General features: G+C 40.8%; 2 protein-coding genes across 2 annotated transcripts; both read left to right on the top strand.

The window, feature by feature from the left end:
- Window positions 1–44: 44 nt before the first annotated feature.
- On the top strand, window positions 45–9,096 carry LOC131217397 (probable disease resistance protein At4g27220). Its single transcript, XM_058212314.1, has 3 exons — window positions 45–135; window positions 2,434–2,526; window positions 6,226–9,096. Exons 1-3 carry the CDS (start codon window positions 45–47, stop codon window positions 9,021–9,023), a joined length of 2,982 nt encoding a protein of 993 aa, XP_058068297.1. The 3' UTR covers window positions 9,024–9,096.
- A 9,374-nt stretch (window positions 9,097–18,470) lies between these two features.
- Window positions 18,471–19,121, top strand: LOC131217396 (probable disease resistance protein RPP1). The gene has a single exon (XM_058212313.1). The coding sequence runs from the start codon at window positions 18,471–18,473 to the stop codon at window positions 19,119–19,121; it is 651 nt and encodes a 216-aa protein (XP_058068296.1).
- Window positions 19,122–22,432: the final 3,311 nt, after the last annotated feature.

The following is a 22,432-nucleotide window of genomic DNA, read 5'->3' as shown; positions in this document are numbered from 1 at the left end:
AGCTACGCAAACTGAAAAGCATTTGCGGTGGGCACTTGCCGATGATGAAGAAGTTGAAGATTCGAGGATGCCCGCTGCTGGAGAAGCTTCCTCTCGATAACACAAATGCTTCTGCAACAGAAGTTGATATCCAAGGTGAGCTGAAATGGTGGGAAACTATAAAATGGGAGGGCTGTATCAAGCCAAGCTACATCCGTTTCAAAGAATGTTGTCTATCAAGTAAGTGATTCTTCTCTACTTAAACTGTCCCTATTTGTTGTGTCATTCTTCTCTTCTTGAACTACTATAATTCTCTTTTATTTGGGTTACTATGTGCTAGAAAGAAGAGGCCGTTCCATTGAACTTTGATTTAGTCTTAGTGGCTTCGAATTATGAATTTTAGAAAGAAATTATTGGATGTAGATCATCTTGGATTTGGAACTGCATCATTTTTTTTATCATGCCCTAAAATGAGCTTTCAATATGGACGGACGGTGGATGACAGTCGAACCCATAGGAGTCCCACCCACCTCAGTGGATATGGGGTCTCACCTAATCCGCTCCCCCTTTGATATGGGTTACCCATTATGTGCGGCCCACCTTGGATGTGGGTCGTCCATCATGCGTGGCCACCTTAATGTGGACTGTTCATCATGCAGGCCCAACTTCAAAATGAGCTGTCCATTATGTGGGACTTGCCTTAAACGTTGGTCATTCATCACTAGCTAGGGGCAGATCTTCGATGTGAATTGTCCTCATGTGGCCCACCTTGATATGGGTCATCCATCATGTGGGGCTTATAATCAATGTTATTATCCATCATGTGGATCCCACCTTATAGTGTGGGCCTGATGCAGAGCGGGTAGTGGATAGTTTCATGGCCAAGATGGACAAGAAAAGGCCCGATCAGGGAAGGAGGTGATCCAAACCGTCAGAACTTAAAACAGATGTATCTCGCAAATCGAAATGAGCTACCAGATGTACCATATATGATTTTCCCCAAGCCGAATTTGTGAAATACCATCACATCGTCAGTCGAATTCCTATTTTAATTTCATTTTTTATAATAAGTTTTAGTTGGATTATAACTCTTCATCCGTTGGGATCTGCGAGTTGCGCCCAACATTAAAAGTGCTTAGAATAATTAGAAGAACAACATGCTGAAGCCAAATAGAACACTTACTATTTACTATTTTTGGCTGAAAACCATGCGCACTAGTAGGAATTACGACTGTCTATAAATAGTAAGTTTACTATTTATAGTAACTCGCGATTTCTAGGAGTTTTAGCTATAGTTTAATTCCGAAACTTCTTCCATGGCTTAGTATCCCTATTTAAAGGATGTAAATTCATTTATTCAATCATTAATCAATTTACAAATTTTCTAGAGTATTATTTCTATTTTCTTTTTCTTTTTTTTTCGTCGTGGATTCGAGAAGTCTTTGTGAGGAGTCCAGAGAGGCTTTGGGGATCGACCTCATCATGTTCATCCCTGCGTCAGGGCCCTACCTTTGATGTGGGTCGTCCATCATGCGGACCCTACCTTGGATATAAACCATTAATCATTAGAGGCTGACCTTTGATGTGGGATGCCCATTATGTGGAGCCCAATTTGATATAAGTCATCTATCATGTGAGCCCACCATCAATGTTAATTATCCATCATATGAAGCCCATCTTTGATGAGGATCATCCATCATGTGGGACTCATTTTTTATATGGGTTGTCCATCATACGTGGCGACCTTTTATGTGGAGTGTCCAATTCAAGAGAATAGGTCCTTGGATCCATTACTATGTGGCCCACCATGAATTTCTTGGGGGATGCGTGAATGTTTATTTGCCACCTAACCTCTTGGTGAGGTTGCAAAGACATGAACGAAGGGACCACAAAAATATCAGCTTGATCCAAAACTTTCGTGGTCGAGAAGAAGTTTTTAATGATCAATCACCTCTATTTCGTGTGGTGTGGTCCACTAGAGATTTGGATATGCTTCATTTTTTGGATCTTGCTCTAGAGTGATGTGTGAAATTGGATGGACACCGTGGATGTAAGGTTCACGCATCACCATGGTGGGCTCCACAGTTAGGGATCCACCAAATCTGTGCCGGGAGAAGGGGAGTAGAAAAGTAGAAAAACTTCCAAAAAAAAAAAAAAAAAAGAAAAGAAAAAGAAAAAGAAAATCTAATAGTGCTAATCAAACTAACTTCCAAAAATAAATTTTTTATTGCTAAAAGCTTTATAGATATATATATAAACAAAAAAAAAAAAAAAAGGGTTACTTGTTAGGTGTAGGTGATATTCAAACAGGCCCTTCAAGTCTAGAAATATATATTGGCGACATAACGGCTACATATGAAGTTTGGTCTCGATGGGTCAGTCTAAAATGACTATTCCATGTTTAGCCCATGCACTCATTTCCAATCTTACAAAACAAGGAATCGAATTTTGCAGAAATATATCCTGCAGAGGTAACGGTAGATGATGGACAGCTTAGAAGAAGAGGAGAGTTTGTGAACGCAGGACATAAGAGGAGGCAAATACCAGGTATCTATATCTATTGGTTTTTCTATCTTTTCACTGTAAACCATTTTTGGAAGGTGTCGGAAGTGGGATAAGTTGCAGAGTGTGGATCGTCTGTGTTGAAGGCACAAAAATTTCCAGTGGTAGCTGTTGCTTCTCATTCCTCCACGATATTTCTGATGACTCAGTCACTCAGCTAACGAGATACGACTGATTTCTATCTCATTACACAACACAACTCTTGAAGTGTATGGAACTTTTTCTGGGTCCCATCATGATTTTTGTGCTAGATCTATACTGTCCATCAATATTTTCAGATAAATATAGAGCATAATCTTAAAATGAGGTACGTCCAAAGCTGAAGTAAATCACCCCACACAAAGTAGTGGAGGTGAAACAAATTACCGTTGAAACTTTCCTAAGGCCCATTGTGAGGCTTATTTTCCATCTGGCATGTTCATAAGATCACACATATCTGCATGAAGTTAAAATACAAATATCAACTTGATTAGAAGGCTCTGTGGCTCCAATAAGTTTTAAACAGTAGCATGAATTCTTACTGTCTTCAGTGGGGTGGTCCACTTTAGCTTTGAATTTTCAATGTTTTTGGATTCATATTTTAGAATGATCTGAAAAAAATGGACGGACAGTGTGGATCTAAGAAATATATCATAGCATGGCCTGCATAAATTTCACACTCCAAGAAATTCGATGGCTTACTACGTGGTGCACGCGAGATGATTAGGTGAGGCCGGGCTTCACCCACGATGGTGCAGCCTTACCACGGAGCCCACCTTGATTTGTGTATTCTCTATCTACTCTGTCCATCCGTTTTTTGGATCATTTTAGATCTTGATGCCAACACTTAAGAAGATCCAATTACCCAGTGGATTATATTCTAGGAAACAATGATAATTGAGACGCTACCATTAAAAACTTCTTAGGGCTCAACTCAATGTTTCCGTTTGTTTTATTTTCCATCAATCTGTTGATGAGTTCACATAAGCCTGGATGAAGAGGTAAATCAAATATATGCTTGACATAAAACTTTTGTGGCTTATTAATCATTAATCACCGCTGTTTATTATGATATGGTCCACCTGATAATTGGATCTACTTTCTTGTTTCTATAATACCTTAGAATTATCTGGAAAAATGGATGAAAGGAGTGCATACAAAATAACACAAGTCAAGGTGAGCACCATGGTAACTACCGCAGTGTCTTGGTTTAGCCCGGGTCTCACCTAATCAGCTCCCGTGGTGCAGCACATTCCAAGTGCAGAGAAGAAGATGGGAAGCATTAGATCCAAACCGTCTATTCATTTTCCGTACCATTTTATGGGAGTAGACAGAAAATGATGTAGATCAAAGCTCAAGTGGCCACACTATAGAAATAGTGAGAATTGTACGCTTACTGTTGAAAATTTCTTAGGGCCACCAAAAACTCTAATCAAGTTAGTATTTTTTTTTTCCCTTTATCCATGTATATGTTATCTTACGAAGAAGTTAGATGGAAGAAAAAACCTAACAATGAACCCTAGGAAGGTTTTAATGGTGGTGGTTTATTCCCCACTATTTTTTATGTTGTGGTCTACTTCAGCTTTGGATGTGCCTTGTTTTATGGCTTATTCTTTAGAATGATCTGTAAAAATTGATAATCTGTTTGGATCTATAACATAAATCATTGTGGACGTTAAAAGTCACCTTGTGTATCACGCAATATATGGGTAGAGAGAAATCCAGTGATGACGTGGATCAATCAGAGGCGGCCGCACTGAATTTTATTATCTTCAACACAGACAATCCGCACTCTCCACATCATTTCACGTTACTCTTGGTGGGGCCCACCTTGATGTTTGTGAGAAATTCACCCCGTCCATCCATTATTTGAGATCATTTTAGGACTTGAGACCAAAATTGAGCAGGATCCTCTCTCTCCGTGGGTAGAGACCCTCATGACCTTGATCTTTACATTGTCCACCATCCACGATGATGATTATATGAAATCCACTTCAACCCTTAGATGCCACACCAAAAATTGACCCCTTGGCCCAAAATTAAAGTCCATCCACAATTCAGGTGAGCCACACCAAGGGAAACATTTTGGATGGTGAGTGTTGTCCTTATACATTGTTTCCAATCATATAGTCAGAGTAAATTTCACATAAACATCATGGCCCACCTATCTCTGACAGCACACATGGCCCAATCAAGTCCTTCCACATGGTTCACCGGCCCACCTATATCTAACAACACACGTGGCCCAAACAAATCCTTCTAGGGTCACCACGCAATCCTTTTTAAATTGTACTCGATAACGCATGTGAGTACAGAAATGGTACGAGAGATTTGTACCTGCTCGTCAAAGCGGGCCTTTTTGCTGCATGTGGCCATGTGGGCTGGAACGGGCCAGGCACCATTAGGCCCAAGTTTGAAGCATGCATGGTCTTAAAGTAATGGGCCCAAGCCAAAACCCAAAAATCCATTAGGCCCAGCTTTACTTGGCTGTGGATTCCTCTCATCCAATCAAGCCCTTAGCAGTGCAAGGAGGACACAACTTGCCTGCTAATATTGTTGTGATGATGGACGGTCATCCATGGAATTTGTGATTTCACCGGCTTCAGTAAATCAGAGAAGCTACCACAGCTTCTTGTTTGTAGAATCAATACGGCTCCGAACGTTTGGGTATGCAACCATTAATTGGGAAGAAATATGGCCTCCGTAACAGCTGAACTCAGTATTCAAACAACCATATCCGACTAACATTTAATATTGTAGTTCCTATTAAGATGAGCTTTAATACTATGTTTTAAGCCCAACAACAGTGCTGTCAATGTGCCAGGCTTATTCCAGCAAAATCAAAATTTTGAATAGGGCCAAACTGTCAGGCTTTAACAGTTCAAAATACGAACAGATGCCAACCTCAAACCCGGCCCATTGACAGTCCTATCCAAGAAGACGTTTGGGCCCTACAATATGGCAAAGTTGAAAAATGATTACGTAAATGGATTTTAATATGCAATGAATGATGGTATTGCAACATTTTGTTGACTAACGGTCCAGATTCAATGTAACTATGGCCTATTTGGAAGTGGAGTTTTTTGGGCATTTTCCTTGTGAGAGAAATGGATTGCATGGCATGGTTTGCACTTAATAGGAGGTGCGCACATATTTCCCAAACATCTGATATTGGTGGGCGGGCATCTTAACATAATTTCAAAATTGACGTTTCAAAACAAGTTCCCACCACCCTTCTTTTACCCGTTGCAGATAATTCATATGTTGACTTCTCCAAGTCCCACTATGATTTTTTAATTTTTTATTTTTGTGTTAAATCCACACTGTTCATCAATATTTATTGATAATTTCAGAGATGGGCCGAAACATGAGGCACATCCAAAGCTCAAGTGGACCATACCACCGTTGAAACCTTTCTAGCACCAACCGTAGGCTTACAATTCCCATCTAACCCAGCACTGGAGATTGCCCTGTTTTTCAGAATGATCTTAAAAAAATGGATGTAAGAAATACATCGTTGTGGGCCCACGTAATTTTCATACATTTCAATAAATTTTGTTGGTTGCTAGAGAGAAGAAAACCCAAAGTGCTGGATCGGTGTAAAATGACTTGAGCCCAAGCCGGCTTTAAATTGATGGGGCACAGAACGTGCCAACCCCATGCTCTCATTTCCACCCTTACCAAACAAGGAATTCCATTTTGCAGAAAGTGATCGTGCGGAGGAGACGGCAGCTTCCAGGGATGCTGATGATCGACGGCTCAGACAAGGAGGAGAGGTTGTGAGTGCTTGCTCACGACGCATGAGGCAACAGATATGGGACTGTTTGCGAGATGACAATATTTCAGTGTTCTCAGTTTGGGGATGGCAGGGTGTGGGGAAGTCACGGATCGTGAGACAGGTGGTTGCAGCGGTGATGGATGAATCCAGAGAATCCAGCCGTCTGTTTGATGTGATCATACGAGTAAGAGCACCGGGGGTCGAGAGTCTTGCTGAGAATATGCAGGCAAGACTCAAAGGAGAATATGACCGTTTGCAAAAAGAGGGCATTGCGGAATCGTCTGTGAAGAGAAGCATTTTAAAGGCGATGGATAAAAAGGGGAGAAGGAATCGTTTAATGGAGGTACAGATGGGAATGAAGGAGGCATTGGATATCACAAAGTCCATCGACTTCTACGCTGCTGCTAAACAAATCTCGGCTAAGCTAAGCGGCCAGAGGTTCCTCCTCGTCTTAGAAGATGTTTGGGAAAGCATCAACTTGGAAGAGATGGGAGTTCCAGTCATGGCCCCTGCTTTCACCATCGACAGCAAAGTGGTGATCACAACTCAATCCCAAGAAGTCTGTAACGAAATGAAAGCCCAAGTAAACATCAGGGTGGGGGAGTGGTCTGAAGAAGACGCCTGGGATTTTTTACAGGAAGAGGCAGCGGATGTTTCTGCCAGCATTGGTTTCTCAATAACCAGAGACATGGTCTTCAAATGCTTCTCTTACATCTCCTTGCTCTGTCGAAACCGATGCTCCATCGATGCAGATTCCTTGATAGAAGAGTATTGGAGGTCGGTGGGCTTTTTAGATGGATTCTTCAATGAGGAAGAGAATAAAGAAGCGGCTTTCAAGAGAATGGGGAATGTACTGCTCAAAGAGCTTGCGGAGAGGTGCATGGTGCTATTGTCCCTGGTGCCATCAAACCCAAATTACCTAAGCTCCTTTCTAGATAGGTGGGAAATTTATTTTTGGAGAGACTTATCAAAAGTTCAATCTATGGAAGGGGAATTTATGGATTGGCTACAAAAGCAATTGACAATGGAGGTATCTTCGGGAGGACAATATCATGTGGATATGAATTCTCAGGTGATGGAAGTGATTGGTTCTCAGACTTTCCTAATGAAGTACAGCTTAGATAGGGAAGAATCATGCCAATGGATCTTATTATCCAATAATCAGGTAGAAACACTCCCATTCCGCTCTCCAAATTGCCCTCTTCTCTCAACATTGTTGCTAAAAAACAATGATCATTTGCAAGAAATCGCAGATGGTTTTTTCCAGAACATGACCAAACTCCGAGTCCTTGACATTTCTTTCACAAGCATCACTTCCCTGCCCTCGTCCATGTCCTGCCTATGTGAATTACGGTTGTTGAAGCTTCAAAGCTGCTGCAAGCTAGAGGCTCTTCCTTCATTCTTAAAGGATATGCAGAAGCTCGAGATCCTCGATCTCCATCAAACTCCCTTGACGAAGATGGTGGAGGTATCCTTCCACAACATGCAAAGCCTCCGATGTCTCAACATCTCAGGTGCCTGCAACCTCAGCCGGCTCTCGCTCAAGGGTTGTCGATCTCTAGTGAGACTGGTCAGCCTAGATAAACTTTCAAAACTTGAGGCACTTGATCTTTCAAGCACGAAATTGGAGGAGCTCCCGCACGAAATTTTCAATCTGACAACCATGCGGTGCCTGGACCTGTTGGGAATGGAGCATCTCAAGACGGTTGATTGGAGAAAGATAGATCAGCTTCCAGAAAATTTGAATTGGGATCGATGTGGATTGGACTTACTGCATGAACAGCTACAGGACAGAAGCATACGTCGCATCTCAGTCAGTGATGCCAGTGTTTTCAAGTCTTTGGACCGAAGATCGAAGCTGTGGAAATCCTGCTTTCTAAAATTCCATTTCGTAGTCTGTACCTGCAAGGGAGGGCGCAAGGATAGATATGGTCGTTTTAAAGGAAACCGATTTCTCTACCACCGTATTTATGCTCGATTTGAGCCGTCTTTGAGCTATGACAGATGGTTGGAGGTTTGCAGCGGTGAGAATTCCCTGGATGGTATTAGAGGAGTTATCTCGGTGATAGAATTCTTTCATTTGTATGGCAATGCGTTTGTTAAGGCACTGTCCGATCTCGGCATGAAGATGGACAACCTTAAAGAATGCTGGATTGAGAAATGCCATCAATTGGAGTATCTGATTGTCGGACGAAATGTAAACATCGGTGTGGCAGACGTTGATGCAGCAGTCTGTTTAGAAAATCTAAGGGTGTCCGATCTTGCCAAATTAAGAACAGTGTGCCAGTGGCAATTGGGAAGTGGGAGCTTCGCATGCCTAAAGAATATATATTTGGACTGTTGCCCGAAGCTCATCAACTTCTTCTCTTCGAGCATTCAGTTACAGAATCTCAAATTACTAGAAATAAAATTCTGTTGTAGACTGGAGAAGGTCTTTGAAGAAGACAGCGTGGTGGGACAAAATGCATTTCCAAAGCTAGTCGATTTACGACTTTGGGAGCTACGCAAACTGAAAAGCATTTGCGGTGGGCACTTGCCGATGCTGAAGAAGTTGAAGATTCGAGGATGCCCGCTGCTGGAGAAGCTTCCTCTCCATAACACAAATGCTTCTGCAGCAGAAGTCAAGATTGAAGGTGAGCTGAAATGGTGGGAAAGCATAAAATGGGAAGGTAGTGTCAAGCCACACAACATCCGTTTCAAAGAATGGTGTCCGTCAACCAAGTGATTCTTTTCTGCTTCAACTAGGATCTGTTTATTATGTTATTATTCTCTTATTGAACTATTGTAATTCTCTTTTATTTGTGCGATGCTGTGGTAGAAAGAGGGTGTTCTATAGGACTTAGGTGACTTAGTCGTAGTGGCTTCGAATTATGAATTTCATGAACAAATTGGATGTGTTACTCTTTAGCATGAATTTCGGAAAGTTAAACAAGTACTGGATTTGTTTTGTAAATCATGCTTGCAGCAGTAAGGACACTTAATTTATTTAATTTTTTCTTTTATTTTCCTCGCAGAGGTGTTAGATGATTTTTGTTATGGGGCCTTTCTGCTTTGCATGAATTGGTTGGGTTTTTCAGGTTTCAGTTATGTTCCCTAATTTAGATGTAATTTTCTATTATATGAGAGAGAGAGAGAGAGAGGCATATGCTTATGACCTTAGCCAACCATGGATAAGGCTGAAACTTGGGCCAGGATCATCCCAATCCCGACTGGTCCACTCAATTGTTCCATGATGAGGATCCTTAATTCTTTATTTCATTCTCTTAATCATGTTTATCAAATCCAGAGAAATAGGCACTGTTGGATAAAAGTTGGGGTTGGGTCATAAGAAAATCTGTACGCTGAGTTTAGGTAAGCCTGAAAATTGGGTCCCATCACATATCCGATTTGCAGTCTTAACCGGCGAGTCTTTTCTACTTTTGGCAATCGTTTGATGTTGACATCTCTCGTTTTATTTAGGGATTTTTACCACAAAATTCCACACAAATAGAGCACTGAAATTACCACAATGCCAACCATGCACTTGTTTCTTTAGAAACTGGTAAAGTAGAAATTCTTGGGGCCCATTACATATTTTTATGATATCCAAGCCGTCCAATAGATGTAATCTCCTATAGTGTTGAGAAGTACCAAAAATTTCGTCAATCTAAAAGGAGGATGAGGCACACCATAAAAAATAATATACACCACTTAAAAACATCAAAATATAATCACAGCCCACTAGTGATTCAATAAAAAAATATTTTTGGTCCTTGTGATTATTATGTTTGGTTGAATACGTTTGGCATGCTAATGTTATACACAAACTAGGTGGGGCGGCCACTTTTTTTTTTTTTCTGACTTCATTACTTTCCAAAGAAAAACAATAAATAGGGTACTTCGGTACTTTTCCTTCTCAAAAAGGACGTACCTAATTAGTCATTATTAAAATCCTAAAATATTTATTAATTTATAAGAGAAATTTCAATTTTAGCCAGATTTTCCCATCAATATCCTGAGAAATTCTAGAGAGAAGAAATTCCCGATAATGAGATTTGTCACTACAAAGACCTATAAATGGCCAAGGGCCAATCTTAGATGCACCGAAAAGATGGTGACCGTCTGCCATCCAATTTGAGGATTGCAATGGAAACAGGTAGGACTTACTTTCATCCCATTATGTGGAAGGAACCATTCCTCTGGAATCCGAATGCACAAGACAGTAATAATTACCAGATGCATCCATACCAGTAGCTAGAGCTTTCAATCTCAGTATCTGCACTAAAGAATCAAATCCCTATCGTATTATTGTTTACACCACATTAGAATGAATGAAAAGAGGCCAAGCTCCCTACCGGTTTCCGAACCTGGTTGGTAAGTGTGGGGCCGATGGCTAATCTATCCAAGCCATTGATCTAACGTCCCCCATCATGGATGGACCATTCCCAGTATATCCTCCCAATTGGTCAACTCTAACCTCCTGTTGTTAAAAAGAAATGAACCAACAAACCACACTCACTGGAGGAAAGGCCAAAGATTTGATGGCTAGGATCTTCTGATTTGGGAGATTTTGGGGCAATCGTCCATCCACGATGGGGGCCTACAGATCAATGGCTTGGAAAGATCAAACATGAACCCTACATCTATGAACTTTTTCTGAACACGGAACTCGGCCTCCTCGAATGAAAACACACTAGAAAGCCGCTTTGAAATGACAATACACTAATCACTTGCATTCAGACTTCAATTGTGCATAATAACCTAAGATCAAATCCGTTAACTCCGGATGCTCCAGTCCACATGCAAAAACTGTAAAATGGCATTGTTGAAAGATGAAAACAAATGTGGTTAGAATCGTTTCCCTCAATTTCAGATTGATTTTGTACTGATTCCACAGAATGGATACAAAGGTTCAACCGATGCATAACATCTGAATTTACAATCTTCCATTTTCATAGCTGCTGTTTATAGAGAGGTCCAAAAGGAAGCATATAGACCATGAAATCCTCCACTTTTTATCTTCCATGAGTAGCGATAACGGTTTTCACAAGCTTACAACTTCAACCAGCTGTTCTCTACAATGTACGGTACCCTTTAGATGCTCAGGATCATTGCAAGGGTTCAAAATGGTTAGCCACTTCACTACATCTGCAACCAGTGCATCCAACATGCATTTGAATGTGACTCTGAGCAATTCATTGAAATCTTTTGATCAGTTTGGAATGAGCAATGGCCACGATAAAATTATGCATCAGTAACCATAACGGTCATTCAATGAGGTTCGCTCATCGCCCAATTGTTCTGCATGAATTCAATGTGATTGGTCACATATATTAAACAAGCGCATAGTCATCAAAATCCTACTATTTGCAATTTAGGATTTGAGTTTAATCTTAAGCAAAACTATTTGAATCTCACCTTGAATCCCTCTTTATATGAATCCTACGATTCTATAATTTATATCTTACAATTTACAATTCAAATTATACTTATTCTCTTCTATTTTAAGCTTCACTTGGCATTCATTTTATGCTTTTAAATTGCTGGGGGCATTTTAAGAATCATTTAGTAAAAGGTAAATTACTTTATTTTGTTCATGATAAAAGATTAAACAGTATATACTCTCTTCAACATTAAATCATGGAGCTAATTTTTTTTTTTCTACTTCTTAACTGTTGACCTATATTTATTGTGGAATGAATGAATGATGGTTAGAAATCAAAGTATCTTTTCTTGTTGTTGTCAGTCCATAGTATCAAATGCCACTTTCCCAAATGTCAACAAAATCGTCAGATTCATACATTTTTTGTGGCGCTTCATCATGTACATGTTGCTTCTCTTTCACTTACATGTCCTCTGTAGCACCAAGCCATATAGGCTTTGTGACCGTGTATGTGGCCACTTTGCTTTCTATGCCGTCACTAACATCTTTATCACCTTCTGGAGGTTTACTTGTTTCTAAGGTAAGACTTTTATCTTTATGGGAGGAACCATTTGCAGGCTTTGCTAGCGTAGAGCTTTTCTTTTGCTCCACTAAAAGCCTTTTTTGTGACGTTGGAAATAGGAATATCTGGCTGGTTAGATTTTGATGTCTGGGCTTTTGAATCCCTCCTCCGAGCAGCTTCTCTTGTCGGATCAGCAATTTTCAGTAAGAATTGGATCCGATCCAATTCAGATTGCAGAGCAGACAGTTCCTTCTGAAGTTGCACAGTCGCATTGATCACTGGTACATAAGTAATTAATGTCAGCAGATGGTTGGAAGAGTTGACTGTACGAATATATTCCTAAAACAGCAACAACACAAGCACAACGTTGGACAAGATGCATGGCTAAAAAGGGTGTCAGGATCAGGAGTGCAACTCGATCAGGTTGGGCCGGGTTGGGGGTCAAACTGAGCCCAAGCTGACATCAAGAGGACCCAACTCGCAGCCCAACCCAACCCGACTTTTTTTTTTTTATATAGACATAACCCATTACTGATATTAAGAAAAGAAAAGATTAAAAAACGAAAAAAAAATAAAAATAAAATCGAGACCCAGGAGAATCGAGATAGAAATCCCAGTACAAAAGCTACCTCACCTACACTCAGTTCCTGAAAAGAAGAGAAAAAACTCCATATACAAGAAGCAAAAACAGAACCCACCCAAGACAAAACCCATTTACCCTATTTCTACCATTTTCAATCTCTATTATCTAATTCAACAGAGGAATCCAGACCCAGCATCAGCGAAATTCAATGCATAGCTGAAAGGGTCGTATTTGAAGCTGAACCTTCTCCTCGACCGCGCTTTCACCTGCCTCCTTATCTCTGCCCGAACCTTCCAGAACAAACTCCTGCATCTCCTCTTCCCATTGCTGAATGCCAGCGTTGTTGGCTCCAATATCACTGTAATCATCGCCATTCCCTCCGTCAAATCGAAGCGACGGATAGAAACCCAACACAACCCTACCCGACTTACACCATACTTGATCCAACTGGACCCAACCTGACCAGACCCCACCCAACCCAAATAGACGTAATTATTCCCAACACATCCTAATCCAACCTGAATTTGCTCAACCCGAATCCAACCTGATATCAAATCAGGCTGGCTTTTCCAATACGAACCCAAACTGAGGACCTTGACAACCAGATCCAACACGACTTGAACTAGGGTGTTGGAAAGGGAAAAAAGAAATAAGAAGAAACAGGAATGTGAAGAAGTATGGATGGGTTGTCACTGGGGGCCAACTTCCCAAGTTTATTCAAAATCACCTTGCAGAAAAAAAGTGTCAGTTGATGGTAGACTGGAATGAAACTTGACATTCACAAGGAACCTTAAAGACAAAGGCTGAGGAATTCACCAGCTGTTAGGGAAACTAAAGCAGGTCACTCTCCCAGAAGTTGGGGAAGATTCCAGGAAAGGGGCTGGTGGGTAAAGGACATCTTTATATAGAACTTCTGGGCTGTGTAAGGCAGTCTGTAGAGTGGTGGACAAGTTTAAGGAGAGGGTCAGATTCTCATGCGGTGACAGGCAGCAAATCAGTTCTGGAAAGACCTGTGGATCGGAGAGAGGTCCCTCCAGGAGGAGTTTCCGAGGTTAGCAAGTCTTGCCCCAGATGGGGAGCTCTCCCTTGCTCAATGTTTCTTCATGATCCGGATGTGGTAGTTTGGTCTCCCCCTTGTAGGAGGAATTTGTCAGACAAGGAAGCGGGCCTCTGCTCGCTCCTTCCATGGGATGATGACTGACAGCATGGCACATAGGTGCGAGATCCAATCCATCCATCAGATTGGTCCGACCTTCTACATGTTCTCCCAAAAATAAATCTGGTCCACTCATCAAGTGGGCCCCAATACTAGAAACAGGTGGACGGGTTAGAAAACTTTATCCATTTTTTTGGAGTAACTCATTTGTCTTGCAGACTGTGACCCACCTGACTAGTGGATCAACCTGATTATCAGGATAGGGCCTCAATCTAGTGGTTCCTTTCTGATGGATGGATTGGATCTTGAACCTATCATGACATGCTGGCACACGAGTGGCATGTACATGGGCTCTATTGCACACACGTGTGCACTTAGCAAAGCTCCAACCAAAGAAAAGAGGTGTTAGCTTCCCAAACAGGTGCAATGAAGGAGAGGAATCAGTTCACCTATTCCTCCATTGTTCAGTGGCTTGTTTTTGCACTGTTTTTTTTCCAATCACTTTGGAATTGCATGGACTATGAGGGAGAAGGTTGGAGCAGTCTCAAGTAATTGCAGAAACAGTCCTTTATAGGAAAGAGGAAAGTACTCTTGATTCGTTCTCTCTAGTGTTTTGTTGGAAAATCTGCAAGGAGTGGAATTACTGCATATAGGGAGCAGTACCCTCCCAGGCATTACTGGAAAGAATTAAAGTACAATCATTTGGTCCCTTTCATCTCCAGTTTTTAGGTGAATCACCGCATGGGACCTTCTCTAACGCGGACACTTTCATGGCCAAGATGGACCAGATAAGGCCTAATCGAAGGCAGAAGTGAGCAGGACCGTCAGAACCTTAAAACAATCGTATCTCACAAACCGGGATGAGTTTTTCGACATATCATATATATTTTAGGATAAGATAAGCTACTTTAGCCAACCAACCCTATTATGCTGGGTTGCCCACACTTTGCGAGATTTCAAATCCACAGTCAAAAGTCCAATTTATTTTATTTTTATAGTAAGTTTTAGTTCGATCAAAACTTTTGATCCTTTGAGTTTTAGGAGTCGTGCCCAACATGAAAAGGGCTTAGAAAAATTAGGAGAATAATGTGGTTAGGCTAAATTGGACACTTACTATTTTTGGCCAAAAACCATGAAGTCTAATAGGAATCATCACCGTTATAAATAATAATTTTACTACTTATAGTAAGTCATGTTTTTTGGGAGTTTGAGTTGGAGTTTTGACTCTAAAACTTCATCTTAGGTTCGAGTTCACTATTTAAAGGATTGTAATTTCTTTTCAAATTTATTAGAAATTATTCGAAAAGAAATTATTTCTTTTATTAGAATTCACTATTATTATTATTATTATTATTATTATTTTTTTATCATCAATCAATTTCTTTTCGAATTTATTAGAATTTATTTCTACTTTATCCCTTGTGGATTCAAGGAAACTCTGTCAGGAATCCAGAGGAGCTCCGTAGATTCAAAGTAGTTATCCTCGAGGAAGATGGTGATTGACCCCATCACGTCCTCCCCCACATCACCCTCCTTTGGTAGGAGTTTGAAAATTGAATTTTGATGGCATTGGAGTGTGCTTAGAGATGAAAACTGTCATATTCATATGGTATCATCAGTAATCCAGTCCCATTGAGTATTTTCTTGTCTTTTTTTGTCAAATGAGAACTTTATTGCTAAATATGACAAAATGGTTTAAAAAAATTCCCAGAAACACATAAAGATGCTCCCAAGACCACTATTTGGCTGAAATGATCATCTAGAGAGCAAGATAAATTAAGAAATTCAATGATGAATAGATGATATTAGTCAATCTCATAGGAGCATATTATTAGTTACTCATACAGAAACCTAACAAAACTATAAGTATCAAAGTGGGATAGCCCTACAGCAGGGGTCCTGAGCATCAACATATACATAGTCCCTACAGCAGGGGTCCTGAGCATCAACATATACATAGTTGATGCACATGATCCTATACACTTGCATTAACCAAATTGTTGGGTCTGATGGGCACCACTATTGATGGGGGATCCCCTGCAGTCTTCTAGATTGTAAGATCCTAACCATTCAATGTTTCTCCTGTACTGTTTAATGTGGAGTATTATTTTCATAATTTCTTTTCATTGGAACGCGGCATTTCTCGTGACTCCAGTAACAAAATACCCAGAATTTCTCTCCAGGATAGATTGCCTGCTACACAATGCAAGTTTTAATTGTGAATCTTCTCCAAGTGCCACTATGATTTTTTGTGTTAAATTCACACTGCATCAATATTTACAGATAATTTAGAACATGAACCCAAACATGAGGTGCAAGTGGACCACACCATAGAAAGAAGTGAGGATTGAACAAACTTCCCTTGAAACCTTCCTAGTGCCAACCATGATGCTTACTTCTCATCTACCCTGTTCATAAGGTCATCCATACCTGGATGAAGTTAAAACACAAATATCAGCTTGATCAGAGCCTTCTGTGGCCACAGGAAGTTTTCAACGGTAGCATCAATTCCTACTATTTCTTGTGGTGTGGTCCACTTGAGTGTTGGCTTGCCCTGTTTTTCAGAATGATCTGAAAAAATGGATGAATGGTGTGGATATAAGAAATACATAAATTTCATGCATCGATAAATTCAGCTGCTAGCTAGAGAGAAGAAAACCCGGAGTGTTGACATATGGAACTTCCATGGCCCCCATCATAATGTATGTATTAGATTCACATCGTCCATCCATTTTTCCATACCTTGTAAGACACGAGGCCAAAAGCGAGACAAATCCAAAGCTCAAATGGGCCACACTATAGTTGTAAATTAGTCTTTTAACTCCCACTGCTACCTGTGGTGTGGTCTACTTGAGCTTTGGATGTGCCTACTTTTTAGGATTGTTTGGATCTAACACATAAATCACAATGGGCCAGCAAAGTTCCACACGGTCAAAATTGGATTGTGTAATAGGCAATCCATTAGCGAGAGAGAAAATTCGGATGAAGTCAAGTCAGGATGGATTGGTCTAACATGACTCGAGCCTGATTATAAACCTGCTTGAAAATTGATAGGGCCAAGCTTGCAGGCCATGCCTAGCCCATGCTCTCATTTCCACCCTTACGAAACAAGGAATTCCAATTTTGCAGACAGTGATCGTCCGGAGGCGATGGCAGCTTCCAGGGATGGTGATGATCGACGGCTCAGACGAGGAGGAGAGGTTGTAAGTGCTTGGTCACGATGCATGAGGCAACAGATATGGGACTACTTGAAAGATGACAAGATTTCAGTGTTCTCAGTTTGGGGATGGGAGGGAGTGAGACGAGGAACATGAGACAGGTGGTTGCAGCAGTGATGGAGGAATCCAGAGAATCTAGTCATCCGTTTGATGTGATCATAAGAGTAAGAGCACCGGGGGTCGAGAGTCTTTCAGAGAAGATGCAACTGAGATTCAGAGGAGAATCGGACCATTAGCAAAAAGAGCAGGAAGGATCGTTTAATTTTAATGAGTATTTGCAAACGCTGATTTTATGGAGTTGGATGAAAAGGGGAAAGGGAATCGTTTAATGCAGGTACAGATGGGAATCAAGGAAGCATTGAAGATCCCAAAGTCCATGCACTTCTCCGCAGCTGATAAACGAATCTCAGCTAAGCTACGCAGCCAGAGGTTCCTCATCGTCTTGGAGCTAAGCTAAGCAACCAGAGGTTCCTCATCGTCTTGGAAGATGTTTGGGAAGGCATCAACTTGAAAAAGATGGGAGTTCCCGTCATGGCCCCTGCTATCACCATCGGCAGCAAAGTCGTGATCACAACTCAATCCCCAGAAGTTTGAAAGGAAATGGAAGCCTAAGTAAACATCACGCTGGGGGAGTGGTCTAAAGAAGACACCTGGGATTTTTTACAGAAAGTGGCAGCTGATGTGATGGCCGGCATTGGTTTCTCAACAACCAGAGACATGGTCTTGAAATGCTTCTCTTAAGTGTCCTTTTTCTGTCGAAATGGACGCTCCATCGATGGAGATTCCTTGACAGAAGAGTATTGGAGGTAGGAGTGGTTTTTAGATGGATCTTTCAACGAGGAGAATAATGAAGCGGCTTTCAAGAGACCAGGGAATATGCAGAGAAATGCATGGTGCTATTGTCCTTGGTGTCATCAAGACCAAATTACCTAGGCTCTTAATCCAATCGATCCTACCCTTCCTCTTGTTAGCCGGTAGCGCACCTGCAAAACAAAGAGACACTAGGGGCGCCGGTTGTGGCCGGGGACCCTCCGATGCTTAAGTCAGGCCAGGCACATAATGGGCGTAGTTGGATTAGAGTAGTTGTGCATACCTTTCTCTTGACTTGAGTAAGGTGTCTATCAATAAACCTTACGGGCCACTTACATGTCGTGGTCTCAGTGAGCAGTCCCTCCTGCATACGGTGGGGATCCTATCTGGATCCTTTCTATTCTGAGGTAGCGATCAATATCCAAGGCCAAGGTCATTGGTCGAAGTGGAATTTATGGATTGGCTACGAGAGCAATTTACAATGGAAGGATCTTCAGGAGGACAATGTCATGTGGATATGAATTCTCATGTGATGGAAGTGATTGATTCTCAGATGTTCCTAGAGAAGTACAACTTTCATAGGAAAGAATCATGCCAATGGATCTCATTATCCAATAATCAGGTAGAAACACTCCCATTTTGCTCTCCAGATTGCCCTCTTCTCTCGACATTGTTACTCAACAATAATGATCACTTGCAAGAAATCTCAGATGATTTTTCCACAAGCATCTCTTCCCTGCCCTCGTCCATGTCCTGCCTTTGCGAATTACGGTTGTTGAAGCTCCGGAGCTGCTGCAAGCTAGACGCTCTTCCTGCATTCTTAGAGGATATGCAGAAACTCAAGATCCTCGATCTCCATCAAACTCCCCCGACAAAGATGGTTGAGGTATCCTTCCACAACATGCAAAGCCTCCGACGTCTCAACATCTCAGGTGCCTGCGACTTCAGCCAACTCTCGCTCAAGGGTTGTCGCTCTCTATTGACACTGGTCATCCCAGATAAACTTTCAAAACATGAGGCACTAGATCTATCAGGCACGAAAATGGAAGAGCACCCGCACGAAATTTTCAATCTGACTACCATGCGATGCCTGGACCTGTTGCGAATGGAGCATCTCAAGAAGATCGACTAGAGAAAGATAGATCGGCTTCCAGAAGAATTGAATTGGGATCGATGTGGCTTGAATTTGCTGCACGAACAGCTCCAAGACAGCAGTAGACATCGCATCTCAGTCAATGATGCCATCATTTTCAAGTCTTTGGACCAAAGCCCTGATCTGTGGGAATCCTGCTTTCTAAAATTTCATTTCTTGGTCTGTCCCTGCGAGGGAGGCCACAAGGATATATATGCTCATTTTAAAAGAAAGTGATTTATCTACCAGCGTATTTATACTCGATTTGATCAGTCTATGAGTTATGAGAGATGCCTGGAGGTTTGCGGTGGTAAGAATTCCCTGGATGGTGTTAGAGGGGTTCTCTCGGTGACAGAATTCTTTCTTTTGTATCGAAATGTGTTTGTTAAGGCATTGTCCGATGTCAAAATGAAGATGGACAACCTTAAAGAATGCTGGATCGAGAAATGCCATCAATTGGAGTATCTCATAGTCAGAGGAACTGCAGATGTTGATGCGGCAGTCAGTTTAGAAAATCTAAGGGTGTCCAATCTTGCCAAATTAAGAATAGTGTGCCGGGTTTGGAATAGGGAGCTTCGCATGCCTAAAGCATATACATTTATACATTTGGAATGTTGCCAGAAGCTCATCAACTTCTTCGAGCATTCAGTTATAGAATCTCAAATTACTTGCAATAAAATTCTGTTGTAGACCGGAAAAGGTCTTTGCAGAAGACAACGTGGTGGGGCAAAATGCATTTCCTTCCACAGCTAGTCAATTTACGTCTTTGGGAGTTACACAAATTGAAAAGAATTCACAGTGGGCATGTGCTGATGCTGAAGAAGTTGAAGATTCAAGGATGCCCAATGCTGGATAAGCTTCCTCTCCATAACACAAATGATTCTGCAGCAGATGTCGAGATCCAAGGTGAGTTGAGATGGTGGGAAAGCATAAAATGGGTGGGTAGCGTCAAGCCTTGCAACATCCATTTCAAAGAATGGCGTCCATCAACTAAATGATTCTTCTATGCTTAAACTACCTCTGTTTACTTTGTTATTCTTCTCTTCTTGAACTATTGTAATTCTCTTTTATTTGTGTTACAGTGTCGCAGAAAGACGAGGGTGTTCCATTGGATTTAGGTGATTTAGTCTTAGTGGCTTTGAATTATGAATTTAGGAAGAATTTGGATGTGTTTCTCTTTCGCATGTATTTCGTAAAAGGTAAACAAGTACCAGGTTTGTTTGGCAAATCATGCATGCAGCAGTAAGCAGGACTCAATTTTTCCTTTTATTTTCCTGATAGACTGGGTCCACCTGTCTTTATTATTTATGGTTTTTATTATGGGGCCTAGCTATTTTGTATGAATTTGTTGGGTTTTTCAGGTTTGATTTATGTTCCGCTAATGTAGATGTAATTTTCTATTATATCAATGAAATTATAGATGACAGTGTCTCAACAATTAAAAAAAGAAGAAAAAAGAGGCACAAGCCAATGAACTCAACCCAACCCATGGATAAGGCTGAAACTTGGGCCAGGCTCATCCCAATCCCAACTAATCCAACCTAATCGTTCGATGGTGGGGATCTTTAATTCTTTAAATCAATGCTCTTAATCGCGTTTATCCAATCCAGAGAAACAGGCACTGTTAGATAAAAGTTTGGGTTGGGTTATGTGAAAATGCATCGGCTAACTTGAGGTAGGTCTGGAAATTGGGTCCCATTACATGGCCAATTTGCAATCTTAACCAGTGAGTCAGTCAAATAGGCCCTTATGGCCTGTTTGGGAGATTGGATTTGGAACCCCTGGATTCAGAACCCCCTGGATTTGGAACGCCCAGGATTTGAAATCCGCCCGTTGTGTTTGGCACCCTGGATTCAGAATCCCTGTAATCCAAAGTAGCCATGCATGCTATATTTAGAGGGGTTTGAATTTAATTACTAAATCAACTTTAATATCTCTAATTAGTGTACGTATGTAATGTTTTGACACAATGGTTGTAATAAGCCCGTTGAAAGATATACTTTGCCCGAAGCACAGGATCACATCCGAGTGACTAACCAATGATTTTTAACCATTGATTTAAATGGACAATGTTTGGATGGAGCAGATTATCCTATTAAAGTAATTATAGTGAAGCAGTTGATAATCTAATTGTTTTGGGATATCATCAGTGGGCCATGTGCCCAATAGATTAATAGCCAAGTGACACACATGTTACACATGCAACTCTTGGAAGTATTTTAGATGTAATACAAGCTTCCACCTTGGATTTCAAACCCCCTCTTTGAGGGGATTTGAATCCCCTTGATTTGAAACCCCCGATCACTTTATGGTACCAAACATATTAGGAGATTTGAAATCCCCCCAAATCCATGGTGCCAAGTGACCCCTTGGTCTTTTCTACTTTTGGTAGTTGTTTGAGACAGACATCTCGCATTTTAATTATGGATTTTTACCACAAAATTCCTCGCAAATTAGGATTTACCAAATAATGCCCCTACCTACCGAAATGACTGTTTTTTAGCACTGAAATTACCATAATGCCCACATTGCACTTGTTTTTTTTATAGAAATTGGTGAAGTAGAAAATTATGGGGTCCATTACATATTTTTATAATATCCAAGCTGTCCAACAGATGTACTACCTCATGGTGTTGAGTAGAACCAAACATTTGGTCAACCTGAGAGGATGATGAAGCACCATAACAAAATAACATACACCACTTAAAAACATCAAAAGAAAGATTTTTGGTCCATGCGATTATTATATTTGGTTGCAAATGTTTGACATGCTAATGTCATACACAAACTGTGGGGCTGCCACAAATTTTTTTGACTTCATTCTTTCTAAAGAAAAACAATACAAGAGGATAGTTCAACAATTTTCCTTCTCAACAAGGTTGAACTTAACTAGTTCATTGTTAAAATCCTAAAATATTTATTTATTCATAATAAAAATTTTATTTTTTATGAGATTTTCCCAACAATATCCTGAGAAATTCCGGAGAAAAGAAATTCCCGATAAAGAAATTTGTCACTACAACGAACGTATAAATGGCCAAGGGCCAATCTTAGGTGCACTGAAAAGATGGTGACCATCTGCCATCCAAAATGAGGATTGAAAGGGAAAGGCCGGACTCTATCCCATTACTTGGGAATGGAACCATTTCTCTGAAACTTTTTTTTTTTTTTTTTTTTATGAAGGTGGGATCACATCCCCTATAACTTTGTTAATATGAACAGAGGATGTACAAACAGGACTTTTGGATAGGCTCCACAAAAACATTGGGCCTCACCTATCATAACTCCTAATCAGGAAAACAAAAGAAGTA

The sequence above is a fragment of the Magnolia sinica genome, chromosome 10 (assembly GCF_029962835.1).
Source record: "Magnolia sinica isolate HGM2019 chromosome 10, MsV1, whole genome shotgun sequence".
Lineage (NCBI taxonomy): Eukaryota > Viridiplantae > Streptophyta > Magnoliopsida > Magnoliales > Magnoliaceae > Magnolia > Magnolia sinica.
The sequence above is the reverse complement of the archived record's forward strand: the minus strand, read 5'-3'. Positions and strand labels throughout refer to the sequence as shown.